Source organism: Peromyscus maniculatus, chromosome 14, assembly GCF_049852395.1.
Source record: "Peromyscus maniculatus bairdii isolate BWxNUB_F1_BW_parent chromosome 14, HU_Pman_BW_mat_3.1, whole genome shotgun sequence".
In the NCBI taxonomy this organism is placed as follows: domain Eukaryota; kingdom Metazoa; phylum Chordata; class Mammalia; order Rodentia; family Cricetidae; genus Peromyscus; species Peromyscus maniculatus.
In genome coordinates, this window is record NC_134865.1 from 15,390,522 (window position 1) to 15,415,248 (window position 24,727).

General features: G+C 41.4%; 1 protein-coding gene across 3 annotated transcripts in view; it reads right to left on the bottom strand.

Moving 5' to 3' along the window:
- Nucleotides 1-1,830: 1,830 nt before the first annotated feature.
- Srp54 (signal recognition particle 54) overlaps nucleotides 1,831-24,727 on the bottom strand; it is a 44,427-nt gene continuing 21,530 nt past the window's right edge. For all 3 annotated transcript variants that reach the window (XM_042260611.2, XM_076550647.1, XM_042260612.2), the window contains exons 5-16: nucleotides 23,745-23,849; nucleotides 22,732-22,798; nucleotides 22,590-22,647; nucleotides 19,602-19,752; nucleotides 17,845-17,993; nucleotides 17,426-17,526; nucleotides 16,777-16,863; nucleotides 10,790-10,863; nucleotides 10,336-10,444; nucleotides 5,774-5,944; nucleotides 2,938-3,033; nucleotides 1,831-2,307 (exon numbers count right to left, since the gene is read on the bottom strand). In XM_042260611.2, coding sequence (XP_042116545.1) covers nucleotides 2,216-2,307; nucleotides 2,938-3,033; nucleotides 5,774-5,944; nucleotides 10,336-10,444; nucleotides 10,790-10,863; nucleotides 16,777-16,863; nucleotides 17,426-17,526; nucleotides 17,845-17,993; nucleotides 19,602-19,752; nucleotides 22,590-22,647; nucleotides 22,732-22,798; nucleotides 23,745-23,849 — 1,260 coding nt within the window. In that variant the 3' untranslated portion in view covers nucleotides 1,831-2,215. The remainder of the gene's footprint in view (nucleotides 2,308-2,937; nucleotides 3,034-5,773; nucleotides 5,945-10,335; nucleotides 10,445-10,789; nucleotides 10,864-16,776; nucleotides 16,864-17,425; nucleotides 17,527-17,844; nucleotides 17,994-19,601; nucleotides 19,753-22,589; nucleotides 22,648-22,731; nucleotides 22,799-23,744; nucleotides 23,850-24,727) is intronic.

Genomic DNA, 24,727 nt, shown 5'->3' on the forward strand with positions numbered 1-24,727 from the left:
CCCAGGGGCACCCTGAGCTTTAACTGTTCTTTTACCACTGTTTAGTTTTTGAAAAATAAATTAGAATCAGACAGAAAAATACCAAAACCCATGCAGAAGGAATTCAGCATGTTATGGCCAAAAGCTCATCTCATTTACCTTTATTTAATCAAAACAAAATACCCAGAAAACAGAAATCACTAACATGCACACCCAAAAAAGGTAGTGTGCAATTTAACTAGCATTTTCTCTAGTTTCAGATGTCTATAGCTACACCTTGCTGTGCCGATTCTGAAGAACACCAAATGTGTAATTTCTCTAGGATACGGTGCCCAGTTGGGAAATCCTGGTCCTCTACTGAACAATAATTATCTGTACCTAAGCACAACACAGAATCAGTTGCATTCTTTTTGTGACATTTTCGGTTTTTGAGACATGGTCTACATAATTTAGGTTGACCTCCAACTCACAATCTTCCTGCCTCACCTCCTAAATATTAGGATTTGCTAAGCACTACCAATCCCAGCTGAACTGCCTTCTTTATGAGAATACTTTTCAAAGAATGGTGATTTACTATAATTACTGCAATCCAAGGGCTGAAGCAGAAGACTTGGCACTGAGTTCCAGACCAGCCTTAGCCTTTCCCCCCAAACCAACCACAGGTAGACACAGTAGTAATGTAGTTCCATCCAGCACTTCTGCAGCAAAATGGAAGGTGGACACTAGAGAATCCCCAGAAGCTTGAAAGCCAAATAACCTGGCTACACAGAAACAAACAGGAGAGCCCTCTCAAACAGTGGAGAAGGCTAGGACTAGCACCTCACGTTGTTCTGACTTCCAATAATGTGTACCCTGGCCTGTGCACACATCAACTTGAACACACACACACACACACACACACACACACACACACACACACACACACAGGGGCCTACGACATGGCTCTGTGGGTGAAGGCACTTGGTTCCAAGTGTGACTGACCTGAGTTCAATCCCTAGACCCACATGGTGAAATGAGAACTGACTTCTGCCAAGTTGTCCTCTGAAGCCTAGTGTGGTGACTCATACCTTTAATTCCAGCACTGGGAAGGCAGAGGCAGGGGATCTCTGTGTGTTTGAGGCCAGCCTGGGCTACATAGTGAGTTCCAGAACAGCCAGAGCTACATAGTAAGACCCTGTGTCCAAAAAAAAAAAAAGGCCAGGCAGTGGAGGCACATGACTTTAATCCCAGTACTTGGGAGGCAGAGACAGGCGGATCTTTGTGAGTTCAAGGCCAGCCTAGTCTACAAAGCGAGATCCAGGACAGGCACCAAAACTACATAGAGAAACCCTGTCTCGACACACCGCAGGGTAAAAAAAAAGGTTGCCCTCTCAGCTCCACACATGGGCTACACCACAAGAGCACCCACACAGACACATGCAGCCATAGTTAGCAACAATCCAACCAACTCTGTCATGGCCTTATTTTTTTTTTAATATACAAAACCGTAGCCTAATAATTTAATATTACTTGCCCATTAGAAAATTTATGTATTATCTATTATCAAAACATATAATTTTTCAATAGTATATAAGAAACATAAAAATGGCTTTAAAAATAGTCAAAGACTACAGGACTCCAAAAAACATGTAAAAAATTGGATACATATGTTATGAACTGTAACCAAATTCTTGATTTCAATTTAAATAGCAAAGCGGAGGGGATTTTTTTGTAATAAAGTTATTTTATCCTAAAGTAAATAATATTTCCTAATAGTCATGAATAAATGATTCTCCCATATCTCCCTTTAAATGTACCTGGCTTTTTGTCTACTAACTGAGCATGTTAAACCATAAAGAAAGTTAACGACCCTTTAACTTATCACTTGAAGTTTATTTTGCAGCACTTTCCTTCAATATCATGTAATTTACTGATCGGGACTGTTTATAAATGTGACGCTTGGCTTTTGAGACGATTAAAAATCTTTAAGTACTAAAATTTTACATCATGATTTGTTTAACTTAGGAAGTGTTATGACGGTCAAACTACAGAAGATCTGAAGCAGAAATAGGATGACTTCTGAAACACCAGCCACTCCTTCCTCCCATCAGAAGAGAAGGCAGACAAAAGGAAATAGGCAGGACTAGAGAATGAGAGGGGACAGGCAAGAAACGTCTCCCCACTTGCAAAGGGGGAGACACTGAGGCCTAAGGAGGTAAGATAACCATCCACGTCAGTCTATAGGAAGGCGTCTTCTTCACATGTTATTGAATCCCATCATGCCTTTCATGTTGCCGGCAGCACCCTGTTGAAACTGTCTCATCATGGACTGAAGTCCTGCCATGCCCCCTAGAGAGAGACCAGAGGAAAACAGGTCATGACCACGCGGCCTCGAAGTGGTTATTGCTTTCACCTAACAAGTACTTTAACCTCTAAAAAGCAGTGCTTTGACAGCAATTTCGTCAGTAGCCAATTAAAATGTGTTATTGCTTTATTTTCATCTAAAAAAGAAAATGGAAAATGTGCTTCATGAAGTTACCAAGGGGAATAAGGTAAAACACAAAAAGATCTTGGAATAGATCTGTCCACAATCAAGAAGTCTAAAGAGAGCATTTTCTATGTCAAGACTAAGTCTTTTAGTAACGAGAATTAGTTTTATAAAAACTGGTCAATTCGGGATAGGAGCTATGTTTCAAAGGACTTACAGAAAAAAAGAATTTACCATTTGTTAAGCACTTACTATACGGCCAGAACTACACTAAATGCTTCCACACACATTTGCTCATCTATTTGTCACAGTCTCCTGATGAGGTATTATGTAAGATTCAACCAGCCAGGATTCAGAGGGTCCTCTTCCTTCCACACACAGGCTTTCATATACACCACAGATTGTCATAATCACTACAAAAGGCTTACCATTCAACTACAGCTTTATAAATGTAACTGTATGTTACAGTTGGCCAAGGATTTTATATTTACCCATGTGATGAAGAACTCGGGGATCCATCATTTTGGCCATTTGTTGATTCAATTTTGCCATCTGTGACTGACTCACATTCTTAGACATATCACCCCCTGATAAAACAAAAATTTTTAGTTAGTATATGGTGTGGTATAGAATATCACACAGCTTACTAATGCTTTTCTCAATTACATTTTTTGAGGACAAACACAAGAAATTCTATATATAGGATCATTGTTGTTCCATTGTTGTTCCTGCATTTGCCCTGGCTACACTAGAGTTTACTATGTAAGCCAGTAAGGGGATCAAAGGCATGACCCACCATGCCTAGCTACAAGTTTTTCTGTGGGGTTTTTTTCTTTCTTTTTTTTTTTTTTTTTTTTTTTTGAGACAGGGTTTCTCTGTGTAGCTTTGGTGCCTGACCTGGATCTCACTTTGTAGACCAGGCTGGCCTCGAACTCACAGAGATTCTCCTGGCTCTGCCTCCCAAGTGCTGGGATCAAAGGCAGAGGCACCATACAAGTATTTCTTAAAGCTACGATTTTGATTTTCCCCCTAATATAACTAGGCAGCCCCTGCTAGGGAGCCTGATGAGATAGACAGGAAGCTGGGAGGACCACCACAAGGAGAGAACCAAAGGACACAGCAAGGCAGCTTTGCCTGTGCTGGCATATGCTCAGAGAACTCCAAAAGACCAAACAGGGCATGGTGCTCCTGGAATGCCCTGGGTGTGTCCTTGACCATTCTGGAAAGAAATATCAATCTCCTCAAATAACACAGGAGACACAAAATCTTCACTAATCATGTGGTACTTGAAGTGGATATCTATGTAGTGTTTGTTTGCCAGAAGTAATTTCATTAAAAAATAATAGCTTAAAATTAAAAATATGGCTGTGGCTAGAGCTCAGTGGTCCACTGACTGCCTAGCACACAGGAGGCCCTAGCTCCAATACCCAGCATGGGGGAGGGCGCAGAACAGTGACAGAAGAGGCTGAACAAAAAGTTGGAGTTACTGATAAGGACTAACTGGGGGAGACTGAATAACTGTTAAATGAACATGCAAACCAGGATTTCTCTGTGCAACCCTGGTTGTCCTGGAACTCAGGACTGTCTCTGCTTCCCAGGTGCTGAGATCAAAGGACTTTGCTATCACCACCTGGCATATGATCTCAAAGATGTTTGTTGTATGTCCTTTTTTTTTTTTTTTTTTTTTTTGAGAAAGAGTATTACTGTGTAGCTGTCCTGAGATTCATTATGCAGACCAGACTAACCTCAAACTCATAGCTATCTACCTGCCTCTGCCTCCCAAGTGCTGGAATTAAAGGAGTGCACCACCACTGCATAGTTCAGTTTAAGTGTTTTTACATTATAGAAACTAAATCAAAAGAAGGCTTTTGAATAAATTCTTCAGAAAAACAATATATTTTATACTATACATAGCAAAATAAATTCCAGCAGGAATAAAAAGACAGAAAATAAATCTGGCCAAGTGATAAAGCTTGGTGGTATAGAGCCTACGCAGCATGCGTGAGATTCTGAGTTGGATCCCAGTCCCACCAAACCAATCAAATGAAAATGAGGAGGAGGAGAAGACACTCAGCTGGTTACTGTGGTCTCAACCCGGGGAAGGCCGCCAGAGTGAAGATCAAAGGAAAAGACCAACAATAAACAGGTGTGGCTTACAGAAAAACGGTTTTGTTTGATTGATCGATTGACTGAGACAGGGTCTCTATGTAACTTTGGCTGTCCTAGAACTCTCTTTATAAACCAGACTGGCCTCTGCCACCCTGAGTGCTGGGATCAAAGGGGGCACCACTACTCCAGCTGTGTATTACTTTTTGAGGTAAGGTCTTACTACGTAGCCCTAGCTGGTGTTGAACTTGAGGATATCCTCTGCCTCCTAAATGCTGGGATTATAGACACTGTGCCCACTTGAAACTTTGGAGAGGGGTTGGTGGACTATGGATCAAACTCAGAGCCTCAAGCATGCAAGCCAAGCATTCTACCTCTGAGTTACACCTCCAGCCCTAAAACTAGAAATAAAGTAAAATGAAAAGCTTGGGACAGTCTGCAAATGAAAAGCAAGGCTGTTAAGACGTTATTACAGAGCAATGGGGAGAAACATTGAGGGGTGACCCACGACCGAACTCCAATCAGTAGATACACATTAGAAAACTTACTCAGTGTCTACTATATTTCTAACCAAAGAGGAAAACGGACTCCATGGAACTGCCTAGAAGCTGACTGGACCAACAGCAGACGAGTCAGCTAAGATCTAGACACAAGCAGGGCTGAAACAGGAGGAGGCAATGATGAGATAGAGAGAAAGAGTCTTGAGTTTTGCTGGGGTTCTGACACCAGGTCTAGCTTTTAAGGAATCGCAGGGGATCAGGCCGGCAATGCCCTGCTGCTTTTCTTGTCTCAAAAAAGCCGGGAGTGTAAGCATGTGATACCCATCTGGTAATATGGAAAAATAATCAGCAGTTTTATCGACTTTTGTCTCCACAGGATTTGTGGGATTCTCTGAGGGATGAAAGAGAGTTCAATTTTTTATACTCTTACATTCTCTAAATATTCTCTAAATAGTATGTATGTTGATAGAAATAAAGTCATTTTCAATATTAATGTCTACAATCTGGATTCTAAAAACAGGTAAATCGTGTATCACATGATAAATCCTGGTGGACTTGACTGTAACATTAAGTTCAGACTGTCTCTCTTCTTCAGTGCTGGGACGAAACCAGGGACTCGGACAGGCCCTACCACTGAGCAGAGCCCCAGGCCCCACAACATGAAATACAGCAGCGCCTTTTCCAGTCATGTTTCGTCTCTTCACGTCATTCTTTGCCTCACCTTTGAAAAGTCCTTTGATGCCTCCCATCTTCTTGACCATCTGCGCAAACTTGGTGTACTGCGTCAGAAGTTCCTGCACATCTCTTGTGGACACACCTGAGCCCCGGGCGACTCTCTGGATCCTGCCTGGCTGCTTACTAAAGACCTTGGCGCCGTCTGTGCTGTCCAGTTCTGCAGACAAGGACCAAATGACATCATTTACATCAGAGCATCACTCACTATCACAGGAGCCCAGCACTCGGCCTCGGAGTTACACCTCCAGGCCTAAAATGGAAATGCATTTATTAGGGGAAAAGGGGCGGGGGCGGGATTAGAGAGATGGCTCAGCAGTTAAAAACAGGACTGCTCTTCCAGGACTCAGGTTCAATTCCCAGCACCCACATGGCAGCTAACAACTGTCTCTAACTCCAAAATCTGGCACCCTCACACAGACATACATGCAGGCAAAATACCAATGTAAATGAAATAAAAAGAAATAAATTATAAAAAAGAAAACAGAAATAAAGCCAAATGAAAAACTTGGACCTGAACAAGGAAGAAGTGAACACAGAGGAAATTCAAATCAGCAATATATAACCCTCAGAGGGTTGTACAGATACGTTTTTATTTTTCAGAGACAGGGTCTCATGCATCCCTAGTTAGCCTCAAAATCTCTATGAAGGCTAGGATGACCTTGAATTTTTTTTTTCCTGCTTCCATTTCTTGAGTGCTGGGATTACAGTGTTTGATACCACATCTGGTTTACTGGGTCCTAACAGAGGGATGCCTGTAGGCTAGGCAAGCACCCCACCAACCCTCAGATGGGGAGGAGGGTGTGTGTTTGTGTACTGACGTGCATGTGTGTACAAATGAGTCCTCTCCCAAATTATCTGTCTGACAGAGGGTCTCTCGGTGAACCTACAGCTTGCTGTTTTGAGTAGGCTCTGGTTGTCTCCACTCCTCAGCACCAGAGTCAGAGGGATGGAGAGCCATGCATGGCTTCTGACCATGGCTTCTGGGGGGCTGGAATCCAGGCCTCACAGTGAGTGCTGTCACCTCTGAGCCACTCCCCACCTTGTGTCTCCACAGAGAGAAAATGTCACTGCTCTGTCTGTATACTATAAAATATCTATCTCATACACAGAACAAGACATGCAGAGGTCAAACCACAAAACAGATTGAATAAATGTTACTGTTTGTCGTGTTTGCTTCTAACTTAAAATCTTAAAGTAGAATATAATAAAAATATTTATAGCATTAGAGTAAAAAGAACAAAGCAAACATATGTATACTCTATCTACAATTTAAACAGAACATTCTGAGAACAAACAGGCATGGTGGCATATACCTTTAACCCCAGGACCCAGGAGGCAGAAGCAGGAGGATCTCTGTAAGTCTGAGGCCAGTGTGGTCTACAGAGCAAGTTCCAGACCAGCTAGGACTAAATGTAAGACCTGGCTTCAAAAGGAAAAAAGAAAAATCTGAGGACTTCTGAAACTCTGTATCTATCACTCTGTATTTCACATATCCATCCTTTCTATGTCCTCCACAAATCACAATATGGTGTATTTCAAAAACAACAGAAGCACTCACCTTGATTCTACTCTATTAAACAGCTGTTAAGTTCTAATCCACAAATTTAGATCTCCTAAGCAAGAAGACATTTTTAAAAATGTCATAAAAAAAGAAGGGAGGAAAAAGAAAAAAACTCTATAATGTAACTGTCTCAAAACAATACAAAACAGAAACAAAGTAAAACAAACAGCGCCAGAATGCAGACATAAGAGAAAATACCTCTCAGTCTCTTTTTCACTGTATCTCGGGCTGAGCTCAAACTTGTGATCTTCTTGTCTTGGCCTCTTGAGCGACAGGATTACAGGGATATAATATGCCTAGACCAACATTCTCTTTATAACATCCCGCTTGTTGCCAAGCCTGATAACCTGAATTCAATCCCTGAAATTCTCATAGTAGAATTTCCCCCAATTGTCCTCTGACCTCTACACACCTATACCAAGTCCTCCCACACCCCTAGCAATAAGTAACTAAAGTTTTTATAAAAGGGAGTGTGGGTGGGGGCTGGGTGGTGGTGGCATATAGCTTTAATCATAGCACACAGGAGGCAAAGGCAGAGAATCTATGACTCTGAAGCCAGCCTGGTCTACAGAGCAAGTTTCAGTATAGCCAGGGCTACATAGAGAAACCTTGCCTCCAAAATAAATAAATAAGTAAGTAAGTGAGTGAGTGAGTGAGTGAGTGAGTGAGTGAGTGAATGAATGAATGAATGAACGAACAAACAAATAAGAAATAAACAAATAAATAAATGAAAATGATAAAAAATGAATGAAATAAAATGGGAGTAGGAGTACCTCCATGGTTAAGAGCACTGGCTGATCTTCCAGAAAATTGGGGTTTGCTTCCCAGCACCACACAGTGGTTCTCACCTGTCTGTAACTCCAGTTTCAAAGAACCCCACGCCCTCTGACCTCCCCAGGCACAGCACACACATTCTGAACAGACATACATGCAGACAAAACACCCATACACGTAAAGTAATAATTTAAAAAATCAGTTTCCTTTATTAGAAACATAGGTGGCCTCAGTCTTAGCGACCCCAGTGATTGGCTAACAGCACAGGAAATATAAGATTGCAGTTTCTAGAATCAGTCCAAGTACAGAATGATCCAGGCCTGGTGGCACATGCTTTTGATCCTAGCACTCAGAGGCAGAAACAGATCTCTTTTGAATTTGAAGCCAGTTTGGTCTACATAACAAGTTACAGGTCAGCTGAGTCTCCCTAGTGAGACTGTCTCAAAAAACAACCAACACTACGGAACAGATGCACAAAGTCGAAAAACCGAATCTAGCAGAACAAATGCAGCCCTGTAAACACTGGTTTCTGCAAAGAACGGCAGCAAAGACCATCAAGTCAGACTGTCCTCACTAGACACAGCTGGGTCAGCTGTCTCCTCCAGACACAAACTCTCACTTACTGATGCAGGAATGCAAACAAGCAGGAAGGTTTCTAGAAGACAGCAGTCAGAGTATCTTAGGACTCTGGGGGGGACTTTGTCTTGAGATTCAGTTACATCAGACATCTCAACTTCTCAAAATGTTTTGGCTAACCTTGAGCTTTTCCTATTTTAGACTGTTTTTGCTTAGTCTGAAACCAAGAGCTGCTACTCAGCTGTTGTTGGCCTTGTACTTGCTCCATCACCAGGCCAGCCTCCAGCTCACTCATGGTACTCCTGCCTCAGTGCTAGGATTACATGCTGTGTTTATATATCTGCCCAGTCTTGGCATTTTCCATCTTGATTAAGTTTCAGAATCACTATTACCATTGCTACAAACATGAAAAGGAAGATTTTTATTTAGACTTTTATTTATTTATTAGTATTTTTTGTTTTTTGATTGTTTCATGTAGCTCAATCTGGCTTCAACCTTGCCTTAATGCTCAAGAATGACCTTGAATTCCTGTTCCTCGTGCCTCCACCTCCCAAGTAGGGATCATAAGTGTGCATGGACTTGCCTAGAGACTGGGATTTTATTGAAACTATAAATAAACTTGTGGGAACTGAATAACTATGTAAGGAAGTATGTCATTCGGCTATAACTCCAACTACAGAATTTTTGTTGCCTAGCATTTCCATATATACACCCCTGCCAGGCATAAAAAGAAGAGTTTCGATAACAAACAGATAAACAAATAAATACAAACATGATTTCAAAAGAAAAAAAAAAAAAGAAGGCTTTCAGATGTGGGAGAGCCATCATGTACCCTACAGAGAGACTGAGGACAGACTCCCAAGAAAAATGTTTAGGTTGGACCCCGCCTCTCTACTGTCCAGTGACCTTGAATATCTTTACTCAGTATGATTATACCTCAGTTTTTTTCACCCAGAAAAGATAGATAATAGTGAACTACCTCCCTTAAGAACTATGATGATTAAATGGTTTATATTTGAAAGGTACACATTAAGTATTGAAGAGACAATAAAAGAAACACTGAATTTACTTGATTATTAATTTATAAATAGCTTCTCTTTTATTTAAAAATTTACTTATTTCTGTACTTTATGTATATGGGTGTTTTATCTGTATGTACAGTTGCACACCAGAAGAGGACATCAGATCCCATGGTACTACAGTTATAAATGGTTGTGAGGCACCATGTAGACTGGGAATTGAACTCAGAACCTCTGGAAGAACAGCCAGTGCTCTTAACTGCTGAGCCATCCCTCCAGCCCCTGATTATTTATATTGAGACAGGATCTCACCATGTATCTCTGACTAGCCTGGAACTTGCTATGTAGACCAGGCTGGCTTCAAACTCAGAGATCCACCTGCCTCTGCCTCTCAAATGCCTGGATTAAAGGAGTGCACCAACATACCCAGCCAACATTTAATTTTTTTAAACCCAGGATTCTCAACACTAACTATAATTTTCCCCATTCATTTCTATCAACTTGATGAAAACATACAATTCTTTCTTTAGAGCTCATTTAGAGAAGTGTTATACATGAAACTCAAAACTTGCTGCTATCCAGAATATTGGCCCTCAGTCAAGTCACTTGCTCTCTTACCTTGATCATTCATACTATCCATTATTGTCATCAGCTTCTTGAGCCTTGCCATTGACTCCTGTTCATTTCCTTTGCTCATAAAATCTGTTCCAAAACCTGGAATCATCCCCTAAAACAGATGGAAACATAGTCATCAGTGACTTAATACTGCTCAAAATGTCAATATTTAAACACTAGTCTTGAAACTAATTATTAAACAAACCATTTTACCCAAATGATTTATGCAAGTATAACTGTTCTTAGAAATTACAATGAAAAGTGCATCATATGAACTCATGAAGATGTCACAACAAAACCCACAATTTTACACAACTGATACCCGCGAATTAGGCAGGCGGCTCTTCTGTTACAGCCATGCCTGCCACACTACAGTGTATTAAGTTGCTTTCTTTGTACAAATAAAATGAACACAAAAACATATAAAGAATTTTAGAAACATTTAAAGATAACTAACCAAGATCTGACTGAATGGGCCCATTTTCATGATATTCTGAAACTGTTCATACATGTCTCGCAATGTAAACTGACCTGAAATGCAATATAAATAATTCAGATATAGCAGAAAATGTACATTTCCATTCAATAAAACTAGTATTTTCCTTAATCATGAATTCATCTTGAATCATATTATCCAATCAATAAACATTCATTGCACAGTTACTGTGTGGAAGACAGGATGAATGCTGGAAGGAGTAATAAGCACATGGACAGACTGTATCACAGAGAAGCTTACTATTCTAGCACATTAGATAGACATACGCAACTACAAGAAACTTAGAAACAAGGGAAACTACATCTACTAAAATGGCTACAATTAAAAGGCTTGAATATAGCAAAAACTAAAGAGAATATAGAACATGTAAAATTTCTATGCATTACGGGCAAGAATATAAAATAGTGAAAATGATTTATAAGATTTGAAATGTCTTCATAGCTTAGCTATCCAAGGTTAGGAAAATGGACAGACTGAGGACAAAACAGTACTCAAATAATGCCAGGAGTGATGACACACGCCTTTAATCCCAGCAGAGTCATCTGAATCCTCTGAGTTTGAGGACAGCCTGGTCTACATAGAGTTTTAGGACAGCCAAGGCTACAGAGTCCCTGTATGAAAAAACTAGAGTTTCACTGACGATTATAAAAAACTTCATTGGTGATTATAAAAATATTTTGCTGATGGGCCTGATGGCTCACACCTGTATTCTCTACACTCAAGAGGCTGAGGAGATAAGATTCCAAGTTTATAGTCAGCCAGGACTAAGAAAGGAAGATTCTGAATCCTGTAACTCGGGGAATTGACATAAAACCCAAGCCTTCTGCCAGAGGCTGACCCGGGGCCCAGCTGCTGATCCTGTGAAGCCCAACAATGCGGAGGTGCTGGTGAGATTTCCCTGTTGATCAACCTGTTAGCTGAGATCTATTCAGGAGAGGTTTCAGAAGCCTGCAGCCTGCAGTCTGAGGAAACAAGATCAGCTGAGGAGTGGGCGAGCGACCCGAGAACACAAGAGTAGGAGCCGTCCAGCCACTGAACCAGATCACCAGAGTCATACGCCATTCTTACACCGACTGGGAACAGGTAAGGCCCCATCTCTGGACCTGCAGCCCAGGTCTCTAGCCCCTAGGCCCTAGCATTGGAGCCCCAGGGACCAGGCAGCTCCCTTTCCCTGCTTCCTCGCCAGCCCCTGCAAACCCAACAACCACCGGAGTCATAAGCCCAACCTCCGCCCACTGGGAACAACTGCTCCCCGAGACAGAAGCCACTAACACTGATTGGACGAAGCTGCTCCCAGAGAAACAGAGCCCAACACAACTGATTCAACCAAGAACCCCTAGTGGACCAAGACTAACAATTAGAACAAGAGAGGCATCTTCAGACACAGACACCACCTGCACCGAGCGGAGGAAGAGATGAGTAGACGCCAGTGCAAAAATACAGGCAACAACATAAAAACCTATGACACCATCAGAACCTAGCGATTCTACACCTGCCAGACCTGAAAATACATACCAAGGCAGAAGAAGAAATCAACCCTAAAAATGACTTTAAGATGATAGAGGCCCTTAAAGAAGAAATAAAAAACTCCCTTAAAGAAATGGAAGAAAAAAACAAACAAAAAATTGGAAGAAATCAAAGAAAGCCAAGAAAAAGCAATTAAACAGATGAAGGAAACAGTTCAAGATTTGAAAATTGAAATCACGAGACAATAAAGAAGACACAAACTGAGGGAATGCTGGAAATAGAAAATCTGACTAAACGATCAGGAACTACAGATGCAAGCATAACCAACCGATTGCAAGAGATGGAAGAGAGAATCTCTGACGATGAAGACACAATAGAGAAAATAGATTCGTCAGTCAAAGAAAGGAAGATTCTGTCTCAAAACCAAAAGCAAATTATATGGGCTGGTCAGATGGCTCAGTGGATGAGGTACTTGCCAGGCAAACTGATGACCTGAGTCCAATCCCTGGAAACCACACAAGGTGGAGGTAGAGAACTATTTCAGTGCCCTCTGATCGCCATATACATGCCACAGTGTGCTCACCCACACACACAATGATAACAACAATAATAAATTAAGGAAGAGAGAAATCATGTATGAAATAAACTGGTTGAGGGAAAAATGGACACAATAAAAATGGACACAGAACTGGGCTGGAGAGATGGTTTAGCGACTAAAAGTACTTGCTGTTTTGTTATAAGGACCAGTGTTTAGATTCTAGAATAATCCACTTTGGCCATTCACAAAGAAAGAAGTGGAACCAGCTAGATGGCTCAGTGGGTAAAGATGTTTGCCACCAAGCCTAATGAGCTGAGTTTGATCCCCAGAACCCACATAAAGGTAGGAGAAGAAACTCCAGCAAGTTATCCTCTGAATTAAGTACTTGTCCACATGGAGTATAAAGAGAGGATGTATGTCACAGACAGAGGGACAAACAAAAAATGTGAGCAACTTACACTGGAGAAATTCAAAGCTCAGCATGGCTGGCACAGAATGCTAAATATAGCCGAGTCAAAGCCTTATGTAGAAGACAGGAACTAGATTATGGGATGTTTTACAAGCACTCTAAGGACAATGGGAAGCTGACGGAGGATTTTAGATTGATGGAATCATAGCAGAATTTCTGAAAACTCTTATTTTCTGAATAAAGATCAGCCAGGCTTAGTGACATACACCTGTAACTCCATCAATCCAGAGACTGAAGCAAGAGGCTCTCAAGTTCAAGGACGGTTTGGATGTGGTGGTTTGAATGATAAGGGTCCCCGCTGGAGCATATTGGTGGACTGGTTAGGAATGACTGGAAGGTGCGGCCTGGCTGGAGAAGTTTCAAAGCCCATGCCATTCCCGGCTATGCTTCCTTGGTGTTGTACCCGTGAATCACACATAAGCTCTCAGCTAGCACTCCAGCGCCATGCCTGCCTGTGTGCTGCCAAGCTCCCTACTGTGACGATCACGGACTCACCGCCTGCCTGTGGCCATGGCCCCTACCAAGATGGTCATGGACTCACTCTCTGCATCTGTAAGCGAGCCCCCAATTAAACACTTTCTTTATACACAATTGAGGTACGAGATAAAAGAGCCTGGCTGCAGAAGAGCTGAGAGACTGGTCGGTAACCTGGAGGTGTTCAGGAGGTGAAAGCACCAAGACCAGAAGAAAAATGGCTTATGCAGGGACGCTTGGCTCAGTCTGGGAGGAGGGGACTGGACCTGCCTGGACTGAGTCTACCAGGTTGATCGCAGTCCTCGGGGGAGGCTTAGCCCTGGAGGAGGTGGGAATGGGGGGGGGGGGCTGGGGGGGAGGGGAGGGCGTGGGAGGGGGGAGAATAGGGGAACCCATGGCTGATATGTAGAACTGAATGGTATTGTAAAATAAAATAAATTAAAAAAAAAAAAAAAAAGAAAAGAAAAATGGCGAAGGCGAAGGACGTAGCTCGGAGGCGGACTGTGTGCCTAGCATGCACAAGACCCTGCGTCCAATCCCAAGTCCTGGAGGCCAGAAAAGGTATCAGTAAGCCGGCGGTGGTGGCACATGCCCTAGTCTCAGCACTCGGGAGGCAGAGGCAGGCGGATCTCTGTGAGTCCAAGGCCAGCCTGGTCTACAAAGCAAGTTCCAGGACAGGCTCCAAAGCTATACAGAGGAACCCTGTCTCTAAACCAACCGCCCCCCCCCCCCCCAAAAAAAAAAGTATCAGTAAATACTTTCTGACTCCAGACACAGGCAAATGTTGTTAACACTCACTGATAAAAATGGTGGTGTGAGCTAGGCAGTGGCGATGCACATCTTTAATCCCAGCACTTGGGAGGCAGAGGCAAGCGGATCTCTGAGTTAAGGCCAGCCTGGTCTACAAAGCAGATTCCAGGAAAGACGCAAAGCTACACAGAGAAACCCTGTCTCAAAAAATAAATAAACAAACAAAAAGGGAAGTGTTCAAGAGTAGGGTGGAAGATAACAATATGTTGAATGTGAGGTATTATGGAACTTATCAGTGGAAAGATGGTTTAGTAAACATACAGATTAATAAGGTTGAAGCTTGAAAGAAAGAGGTGGCCTCCAATGATGCCTAAAAAAAAAAAAAACACCAACATTTGAGAGGCAAACACAGGAGTACAAAATGAAGGAGAAGGAAGGGAAAGGCAGAATAGTACACAAACACAGGAATTAACAAAAAAGGTCTGAGAAAAGCCAGGATGGTCATTCCTCACTTGTTAAGTGTTCATGTAACTCTTGCTATGTGATCGTCATAACCACATCAGTACCATCACCTACTTTTTATAGATAAAGCTGAAGTTCCATAGTGAAAGAATCTGAGTCTTGAACAGTGATACGGAAGTGGTCTTCCACTCGAATGATGTGAAGAAAGGGTCTATATATGTGTTCTTAATCTCATCCTTTTAAACTTCCTTTTACACAGTTTATTATATACACACATAATTGGGAAGACAGATTAAAAAAGATATATTCTATAGATCAGGTATGGTGCACCGTGCAGCCTTCTAACCCCAGAGGGCAGAGGGAAGAAGAGAACTGCCACAAATGAAGACCAGTTTGGTCTACATAGTGAGTTCTAGTCTGGCTAGGGCTGTACAGCAAGACCTCCTCTCAAAACCACCAAAAACCCAGGCAATGGTAACACACACCTTTAATCCCAGCACATAGGAGGCAAAGACAGGCAGATCTCTGTGAGTTCAAAGATAGCCTGCCTGGTCTACACAGAGAAACCCTGTCTTGAAAAACTATACACAGACACACACACACACACACAGACACACACACACACACAGAGACACACACACACACACACACACACACACACACACACACACACACACGGCCAAGTGTGACAGCACACCTGTAATCTCAGTACTTGAAAGGCAGCAGCAAAAGCAAACGGTATTTCAGACCAACCCAGGATACAAAACCCTGTGTCAATATATATATATATATAAAGTATATTCTGAATTCTCAGCTGTTTTTGTTTCAAGAATGAAAATAAAAGCTTCTATTTCAACTTTCAGCTAATTTGATTATAAGATAACAAAACTAGCCGGGCGGTGGTGGTGCACGCCTTTAATCCCAGCACTCGGGAGGCAGAGCCAGGCGGATCTCTGTGAGTTCGAGGCCAGCCTGGGCTACCAAGTGAGCTCCAGGAAAGGCGCAAAGCTACGCAGAGAAACCCTGTCTCGAAAAACCAAAAAAAAAAAAAAAAAAAAAAAAAAAAAAACTAATTCAGTAGCTGCCCAGATGCCCAAGAATTAAAATGATTTGCATATAAATCATCTAAAACAAGATTTGACCTCTTTTTTTTGGAGACAGAGTCCCACTATGCAGCCCTGCATAGCCTGGAACTCACTTTGTAGACCAGGCTAGCCTGGAACACAAAGAGATTAAAGGCATATGTCACTATGCCCAGCTTCAAAGAAGGATTTAAAAAGTTGACTCTAATTACAGGCATCATCGTTTCTAATGAATGAATAGTAAATGTATCAAAAGACGGCTGGGAAGACAGCTCAGTGGATAAAGGTGCACGTCCTGCAAACCCAGTGAACCAAGGTCAACCCTGGAACCCATGTAAAGGTGGAAAGGAACAAACTTCATCTACAAAGTCATCCTCTAACCTTTTCATGAGTGCTGTGGGACATGTACAAACTGACTCTCCTCACATCCAACTTTTTAAAAAGAAAAGAAAAAGAAATCAAGACCAAGTTCAATAGCGCACGCCTATAACCCAAGTAGAAGCAGGCGGCTCAGAAGTCCGAAGCCAGCTTCAGGTACACAGTAAGACGTCTCTCCGAAAAGCAATGGTTGGGAGGTAGAGAGCTGTAGAGCACTTCTAGCATGCACAAAGCCCTGGGTTCAACCCTCAGCACCACAAAAGGGAAGGAAGACAGAAGGAAGGAAGCACACTTGAGATGACATGCTTGCTTGTCGGCTACAGTATACCATGCTTCAGCTTCTCTATGAGCGCCTCGTTGTCGTCCAGCTTCAGCTCGTTGACTTTGTCTATCAGTCCTTCAATGTCACCCATACCTACAAGACACCCAACGGAAAATGAACAGCTGACAACACGCTCACCTGCACATGATGCAGAGTACACTGACACACGGAACAGTTTGCAAGGCTGGTCCAATAATCTACTATACTTTACATGAAAGAAACTGAAGCTGAGGAGGAAGCAAAGGTGTAGATGAGGGAAAGCAGTCCAGGGGTGACCTCCTAACTCCACGCTCACTAACTATACCACTTTAAGAGGACAGAAAAGTTTTGCTATCATTACAACTTCTATTACTCTAACTACGTGTTTCTGTAGAATGTGCTCCAACTCCTCCAAAAAGCTCTGCATCCAGTAACTCACTTTACCATTCTAACCACAGGAAAGAGGAGGACAGAGGGCTGGGGATGCAGCGCAGCAGCACACCGGTCCCCAGCCCTTTAAAGAAACAAGGAATGAAAAGTAAGACAGAGGTTGGAACGGTCAGTCACAGAAGGAAATCTCTGTCTTGAGCTAGTTAGTAAGCACAGGGTTAAAACTCTAATTTGCTCTAAGATCCATACTATCTGAGATGGTTCTATAATTCCACACTGAACTTACCAAGAAGTTTGCTGATAAAAGGTTGTGTTTTGAAAGGTTCAAAGTCATCTATATGTTCCCCTGTACCAATGAAAATAATTGGACTTTTTGTGGCAGCAACTCTACACAGAAAAAAAAAAATAATAATAACCTCAAAAAAGAAAACAAACATCCAGAAGATTTTTCAAAGATAACAGACAAAAGGTATAAAATTCAAGTTTCTTTTCACTAGTTAGAACTATATCAGACAGGCTCCAAAATTGTTTCCACTTAAATCTCTTTTATGCATCATATCAACTCATTACTAAGATAGTCTTAAAAGCAGAGGAAGAAACTCATAAATACACACACATACACACATGATCCCGGGGCATAGATCAAATGATTTACAGGGCAAAGGGTTTAACCACCACAACAGTGAAGCTTCAACCGATACTCACGCACTCAGAGCACCGCCTCCTTTTGCGTGACCATCAAGTTTTGTCACTATTACTGAAGCTACATCTACTTTATCTTTAAAAGCCTTCGCCTGGGCCTCACAAGCCTGTCCAATGGATGCATCCATCACATAAACAATGTTATCCGGTTGCTAGAGAGAATGAATAAAAAAAGACTTGTTTATACTGGTGTTAATTAAAGGTCACCATGAGCATGTATAGAATGCTTACTATAAATATTATTTAATAAATACTGAGTGAGGGAGGGAGCACCGTGACTTAAGTGGCATATAGGGCTTGATAAAGAGATAGTAAGAAGAGCTTTGAGTCCATGATATATAGAAGAAAATATGGTAACATCTTCAGAAATTATTCTGAGCTGAGGCCTGAATAAAGAAGAAAAGCTGCCTGGAGGTGGTGGCACACGCCGCCTTTAATCCCAGTACTTGGGAGGCAGAGGCAGGTGGATCTTTGTGAGTTCAAGGCCAGCCTGGTCTACAGAGTGAGTTCCAGGACAGCCAGGGCTACCTGGGGTCTGTTTCAAAAATAAAGAAAAAGAAAAGAAAGGAGAAAGGAGGAAGAGAAGAACTAGAAGAGGAGGAGGAATTTATGCAAACACCTTTAGATACTGAAGGCAAAGGAAAAGTAAAAGTAAATCAGAAAAAGTACAAAGCGGAAGGGTGTATTCAGAAAACAATCAGTGACAGACTGAGGACATGTCCCTTATCTGTTCCCATTTGTCAATGTAACAGAAGCACTAAAAAGACACTAATTAGTACCAATCACTAACCAAAGAGTTATTGACAACATCCCGACAACCAAACATGAATTTCTAATGTATGCAACAGGTGTTGAGCTGCTTCTTACCTCTACATTATTTTCATAATTTTATTTTTGTGTTAGCGTGGAGGTTTCAGTAAGAATGGCCCCCAAAGCCTCACTTATTTGAATACTTTGCCATAGGGAATGGCACTACTTGAGAAGGATTAGTAGGTGTGGCCATGTTGGAGTAGGTACAGCCTTGTTGGAGGAAGTGTGTCACTGGGAGTGGGCTTTAAATTTCAAAAGCCCAGGCCAGGCCCAGAGGCTTGCTTTCTTCTGCAGCCTGAAGATCTAGATGTAGAATCCTCAGCTCCTTCTCCAGCACCATGTCAGCCTGTGTGCCACCATATCCCCACCATGATGGTAATGGACCCTGAAATTGTAAGCCAGTTCCAATTATGTTCTCCTTTATAAGAGCTGCCTTAATCATGGTGTCTCTTTCACAGCAACAGAACAGTGACTGACACACAGGGTCCCACTGTGTAGCCTTGGCTGGATAGCCTAGAGCTAGATAAAGTTATCAGGCTGGCTTTGAACTCACAGAGATCCATCTGTGCTTCCCAAGTACTAGGATAAAAGGCATGTGCCACCACGCTCAGCTCCATCTTTCAGGAGCTTGAAAGGAGACACTAAATGACAATGTTAATGCTTCATTTTGAAAAATCTTCAAAATAATTGTTTCTACTGAATTTAGGTAATGAGAAAAAAAATCAACAACTATTTAAGGTTAATTCTTAATTTTTCATTATATTTTTCTATACTAAAGACCAAGAATGATGACATTGTCCTTATCACAGAGTTATAGGTCCCCAAAACAGAAATAAATTACTTAATAGATGTCTTATAGGCAAGGAGTAACTTATATTCACCAAAAACTCAATCAGGCTTCATAGTTAAATTGAAGTCCTTTAAGTGGTGTTCCATGGAAAGCTACTTACTATAGCATTAGAAACTTGAAGCATTTCTTCAAACAAAGAATCTTCTTGTTTGTGCCGACCACTTGTATCAACAATAATGATTTCAAAATGTTCATTTTTGAACTTCTCCACTCCCTCAGATGCAATGATGACAGGATCCATTTCTGTGTAGCTGAGAACACGAACAACTGATTTAACAACATTAGGATGGGAAAACAGCCAAATGCTATTTACCTGGGAATTGTAAGTGTATTTTAATCTAGTCTGAAAAAGCAAAAATACTGTATATTCAATTTAGAAGAAGATATTCCTAACAAGTAACAAAACCAGAAGCCATTTCTTTGGCATCAGGAGGCACCACTGAACTTTCCTACAAAAGTCTACATAATTCCAATGCATGTTTTTCTGAATTGCTTCCTTAAGCATTTTTAAACCTTCTTTGATAAGTGAAGTCATGCTACAAAGCATATTATATCTGCTTTTCCATTAATAACATTTTGTTAACATTTTATGAACTTATTAAATAGTCCTGTGAAACAATATTTTTAGATTGCACAGCACCCCACCATGATGACATCATCATCTACTCTACAGATGGAGGTTGAACATTCAAGGTTTATCTGGTATGTTCGTATTAAACACACCTGAAACAAAATAAATACTTCTTTTAAAAAAAGAAAAAGAACAGGAACTGGAGAAATAGCACAGCAGTTAAGAGCACTGGCTGCTCTTCCAGAGGATCCAGGTTCAATTCCCAGCACCCACAAAGCATGGTTCACACAACCATGTTTACCTCCAGTTCCAAGGGATCTAACACCCTCTTCTAGCCTGTAAGGGCACCAGGCAGGCACACATGTACTACACAAACATATATGCAAGCAAAACACCCCCACACAGAGAATAAATGTATTAAAATCAAAATGACAGCTATCAGCATTACTAGACATTATTTAATTAGTCAATTAATTATTTTTAAAATAAGGTTTCACTATGCAGCCCTGGCTAACCTGGTATCAGCTATATAGCTCTGAATAGTCTAAAACTCATGATAATTCTCACCTCAGCATCCCCCCCCACCCTTTTTTTTTTTTTTTTTGGTTTTTTTTTTTTTTTTTGGTTTTTTGAGACAAGGTTTTTCTAACAGCCCTGGCTGTCCTAGAACTTGCTTTGTAGACCAGGCTGGCCTTGAACTCACAGAGTTCTGCCTGCCTCTGCCTCTTGAGTGCTAGGATTAAAGGCGTGTGCCAATACCAGCTGGCTATAACCTCAGCATCTTAAATACTAAGATTATAGCCATACAACTAAAATTTGTAAATGTATAAGGAAACATGATCAAAGATGTTTCTTCATAGAAAATGACAATGAGCTGGCAGTGGTGGCGCATGCCTTTAATCCCAGCCCTTGGGAGAGAGGCAGGCAGATCTCTGTGAGTTCATGGCCAGCCTGCTCTACAAATTGAGTTCTAGAACAGCCAATGTTCAAAGAACCCAAGAGAACGTGACAATGACTACATATATACAGATAGGATGTTACATAAAAAATTGCAGTAATTATCATCTAAAACTCAATTCTTCTTTCTAACAAATGATACAATAAAGTGTGCCACTGTATTCAGATTTTGTTATTGTATCTACTTATTTAATCTTCTCTATGTGTATGTGTATAAGCATGACTAAACCACGGTGCACCTGTGGAGTCACAGGACAGCTCGAAGGAACAGGTGCTCTTTCCACCATCAAGGTCCCGGAGATGGAACTCGGGTTGCCAGTCTTGCTGAAGTGCTGTTACCCCCCAAGCCATCTCGTCAGTCCCCACTGTGTTCATTCTAGTGAGAATTGCTTCTTTTTTTTTTTTTTTTTTGGTGGGGGGGAAACCTAGGTATTAAACTCTGGGCCTTGTATATCCTAAGCAAGTACTCATACCATAAGCTACATGCCCAGTCCCCATTTGATGAGTTTTGACAAATTTATGCAATCCATTTAGCCACTGCTGTAGGAATCGATGTACAAAGCAGTTGTGCTGGCTACTTTTATGTCAACTTGACACAAGCTAGAGTTATTAAGAGAACCTCAACTGAGAAAATGCCTGCCTAAGATCACTGGGCTGGTGGGTCTGGGTTCTATGAAAGCAGGCTGAAGAGCCAGCAGCAGCACCCTCCATGGTCTCCTGCCTCCAGGTTCCCGCCCTTCTGAGCTCCTGCCTGACTTCCTTCACTGATGGACTAGGATTTGGAAGGGCAAGCCAAATAAACACTTTCTCCTCCCAAGTTGCCTTTGGTCATGGTGTTTCATCACAGAAACAGCAACCCTAACTAAGACAGCTGTCAAGACTCATTTTAATGTAAAATAATCCATCTTCCTATAAAAATCTTTATGGTAGACGATAATAAAAACATTAAAAGTGCTAATTAGGTGTGTTACTTACTATACACCTCATTTTAGTCACTTAAAGATATATTTCCGGCCGGGCGGTGGTGGCACACGCCTTTAATCCCAGCACTCGGGAGGCAGAGCCAGGCGGATCTCTGTGAGTTCGAGGCCAGCCTGGGCTACCAAGTGAGTCCCAGGAAAGGCGCAAAGCTACACAGAGAAACCCTGTCTCGAAAAACCAAAAAAAAAAAAAAAGAAGATATATTTCCGTAGGTGTGTGTGCACGCACGTACACGTGAGCACACCCACCCATAGATGTGCCACAGGACATATGTGGAGGTCAAAGGGCAACCTTAGAAGTTGGTTCTCTCCTTCCACCATGCTTCCTGGAGTCAAACTCAGGTTGTCAGGCCCTGACTACATACTGTTAAATGATGAAGAATTAAAAAGGAAGCCACATATGGTGGCACACACCTGTGAGCCCAGCACCCAGAAGACTGAGACAAAAGGATTACAATTGTAATTACAAGGATTACAAAAGGATTACCTGGACTGCTAGTTTTCCAGGTCAGACTGAACTAAAACTGAGACTGAGTCTCAAAAAGCCAAAAAACCAAAAATAAAAATGATAGTAACCTACCTTCCATAGAATGGAATTCTTGCTTTTGTGGCGTTCTGTTTTAGCTGGTCAAAAGCTCCTAAGAGATAAAGAATTAATGAAGCCTCAAATGTGACAATAAAAAATACAAAAGAAGAAGAAAAATTTAATTTCAACATCCTACCTGCTCTGAATGTGTCTGCACATATCAAACAGGTCTTCCAACCCTTTCTCTGATAATAATATGCTAACTGGGAAAGGAAGATTAAAGATAAAGTATCAGAAAACAAATCATTTTGTATATAACTTTTGTTTAATCTTATTTATCTAAGAAGTAAAGTAAAACTGCTCATAATTCTCTTAAATGTAATATTAAATATTTTGAGGTATAGCAAAGAGTTTAAATCCTAATTCTCATTCGATAAATGTAAGGTAATAGGGCAGCAATAATCACTGTTAAACAACCATCACCCCCTGCCCTTCAACTACAACATGGCTGACACTTGTGGGGACCCAATCATAGACAAGAGGGTCATATAAGAAACGACAAATTAACATAAGGATATGTAAGATAAAAGGCAGTATCATAAACAATGGGACACTCAAAGGGAAATTTTGTGTCACAAGGGAAAGTCAATTCCCTAGTTTTCTTCAATTAAAAAAAAAAAATCACTGTGTGCACGCGAGCTCTCTTGTCCTACACCCTCCTCTCTTTCTCTCCGGTAGCTGTGGCTGGCCTGGAAATAACTACAGAACAGGCTGGCCTCAACACAAAGATCCACCCGCCTTCCTCCACTACATCTGGCCATACTCACATTCCTTAAGGACAGGAGTTGCCTTTTCTTTTTTCAAAAGAACCAGAATTAACATTATTTTTCGCTGTTTGTTCTGAGGTGGTCTCATATAGTTCAGGCTGACCTCCAACTCACTATGTAGCTGAGGATGATCTTCAACTCCTGATCCTCCCACCTCCACAACAGTCTGGGACTACAGGTGAGCATCTCCACACCTGGCTTACAAGTCTAACATTCTGACAAATATCACAGGAGACTACAGGAGTCTACTCTATGTCCTACGAAAATATTACAAAAGCCGAGAAGACACACCACATAACAAAACTATGAACAACAACAGACAGCTTGGCCTGAAAACGAAACTGTACAAACACTTCTTACACAGACACTCTTCAGTGCTTACCTTTGAACATGTAGTTGTCTTACCGCTCCCTTGCAAGCCAACGAACATGATCACATTCTGTTTTCCTTTAGTCGGGGTCCATGCTTTAACTCCAGGGTCTACAAGCTGGAGACCAAAGATAAAAATGTCGGACGAACACGGGACATTCAAAAATCCTACGATGTTATAAAAAGCACCATAACCCCAACACTCTTAGACAAACAACTCCACCAGCCCCCTTCATGCAGAGGGAAACTGAAGACTTTTATAAAATACTGTAGTGTTGAAGTCATACTCAAGCCTTTCACATCAAAACAATTTAGAGGTAAGGAATTCATCTACATCACAATCTGTATCACAACTACATAAATGTAAAACAAATGTACCTGTGGACGCCATATAAACTTCAAATTTGGGGGTCAGTGGAATGACTCAACAGGCAAAGGTAACAATAACAATCTGAGTTCAATCGTAAGGAACCACATGATGGAAGGAAACAGCCAACTCCCTACACAGACAGACTCACACATATACACACACACCAAAAAAAAAAAAAAAAAAAATTAAAGAAAGAAAGAAAGGAAGGAAGGAAAGAAGGAAGGAAGAACCCAGATGATGGAGGGAAACAGCCAACTCCCTACACAGACAGACACACACACACACAAAATAAATAAAGGACCCACATAATGGAGGGAATCAGCCTTAAACTGCTGAACATGGTATACATGTTCAACATGCCAGACACAGACACACACACAATGAATGAATGAATGAATGAATGAAGTTTTGAGGGCTTTTCGTAGTATATAAAATAATAAAATATTTTATTATTTAGCCTGATACATTTTTATTTCCCAAATGTTATCATTTCAGCATGTAATCTATATGAGATATTTCATATTTCTTTTTTTTTTTTTTTTTTTTTTTTGGTTTTTCGAGACAGGGTTTCTCTGTGTAGCTTTTGCGCCTTTCCTGGAACTCACTTTGGAGACCAGGCTGGCCTC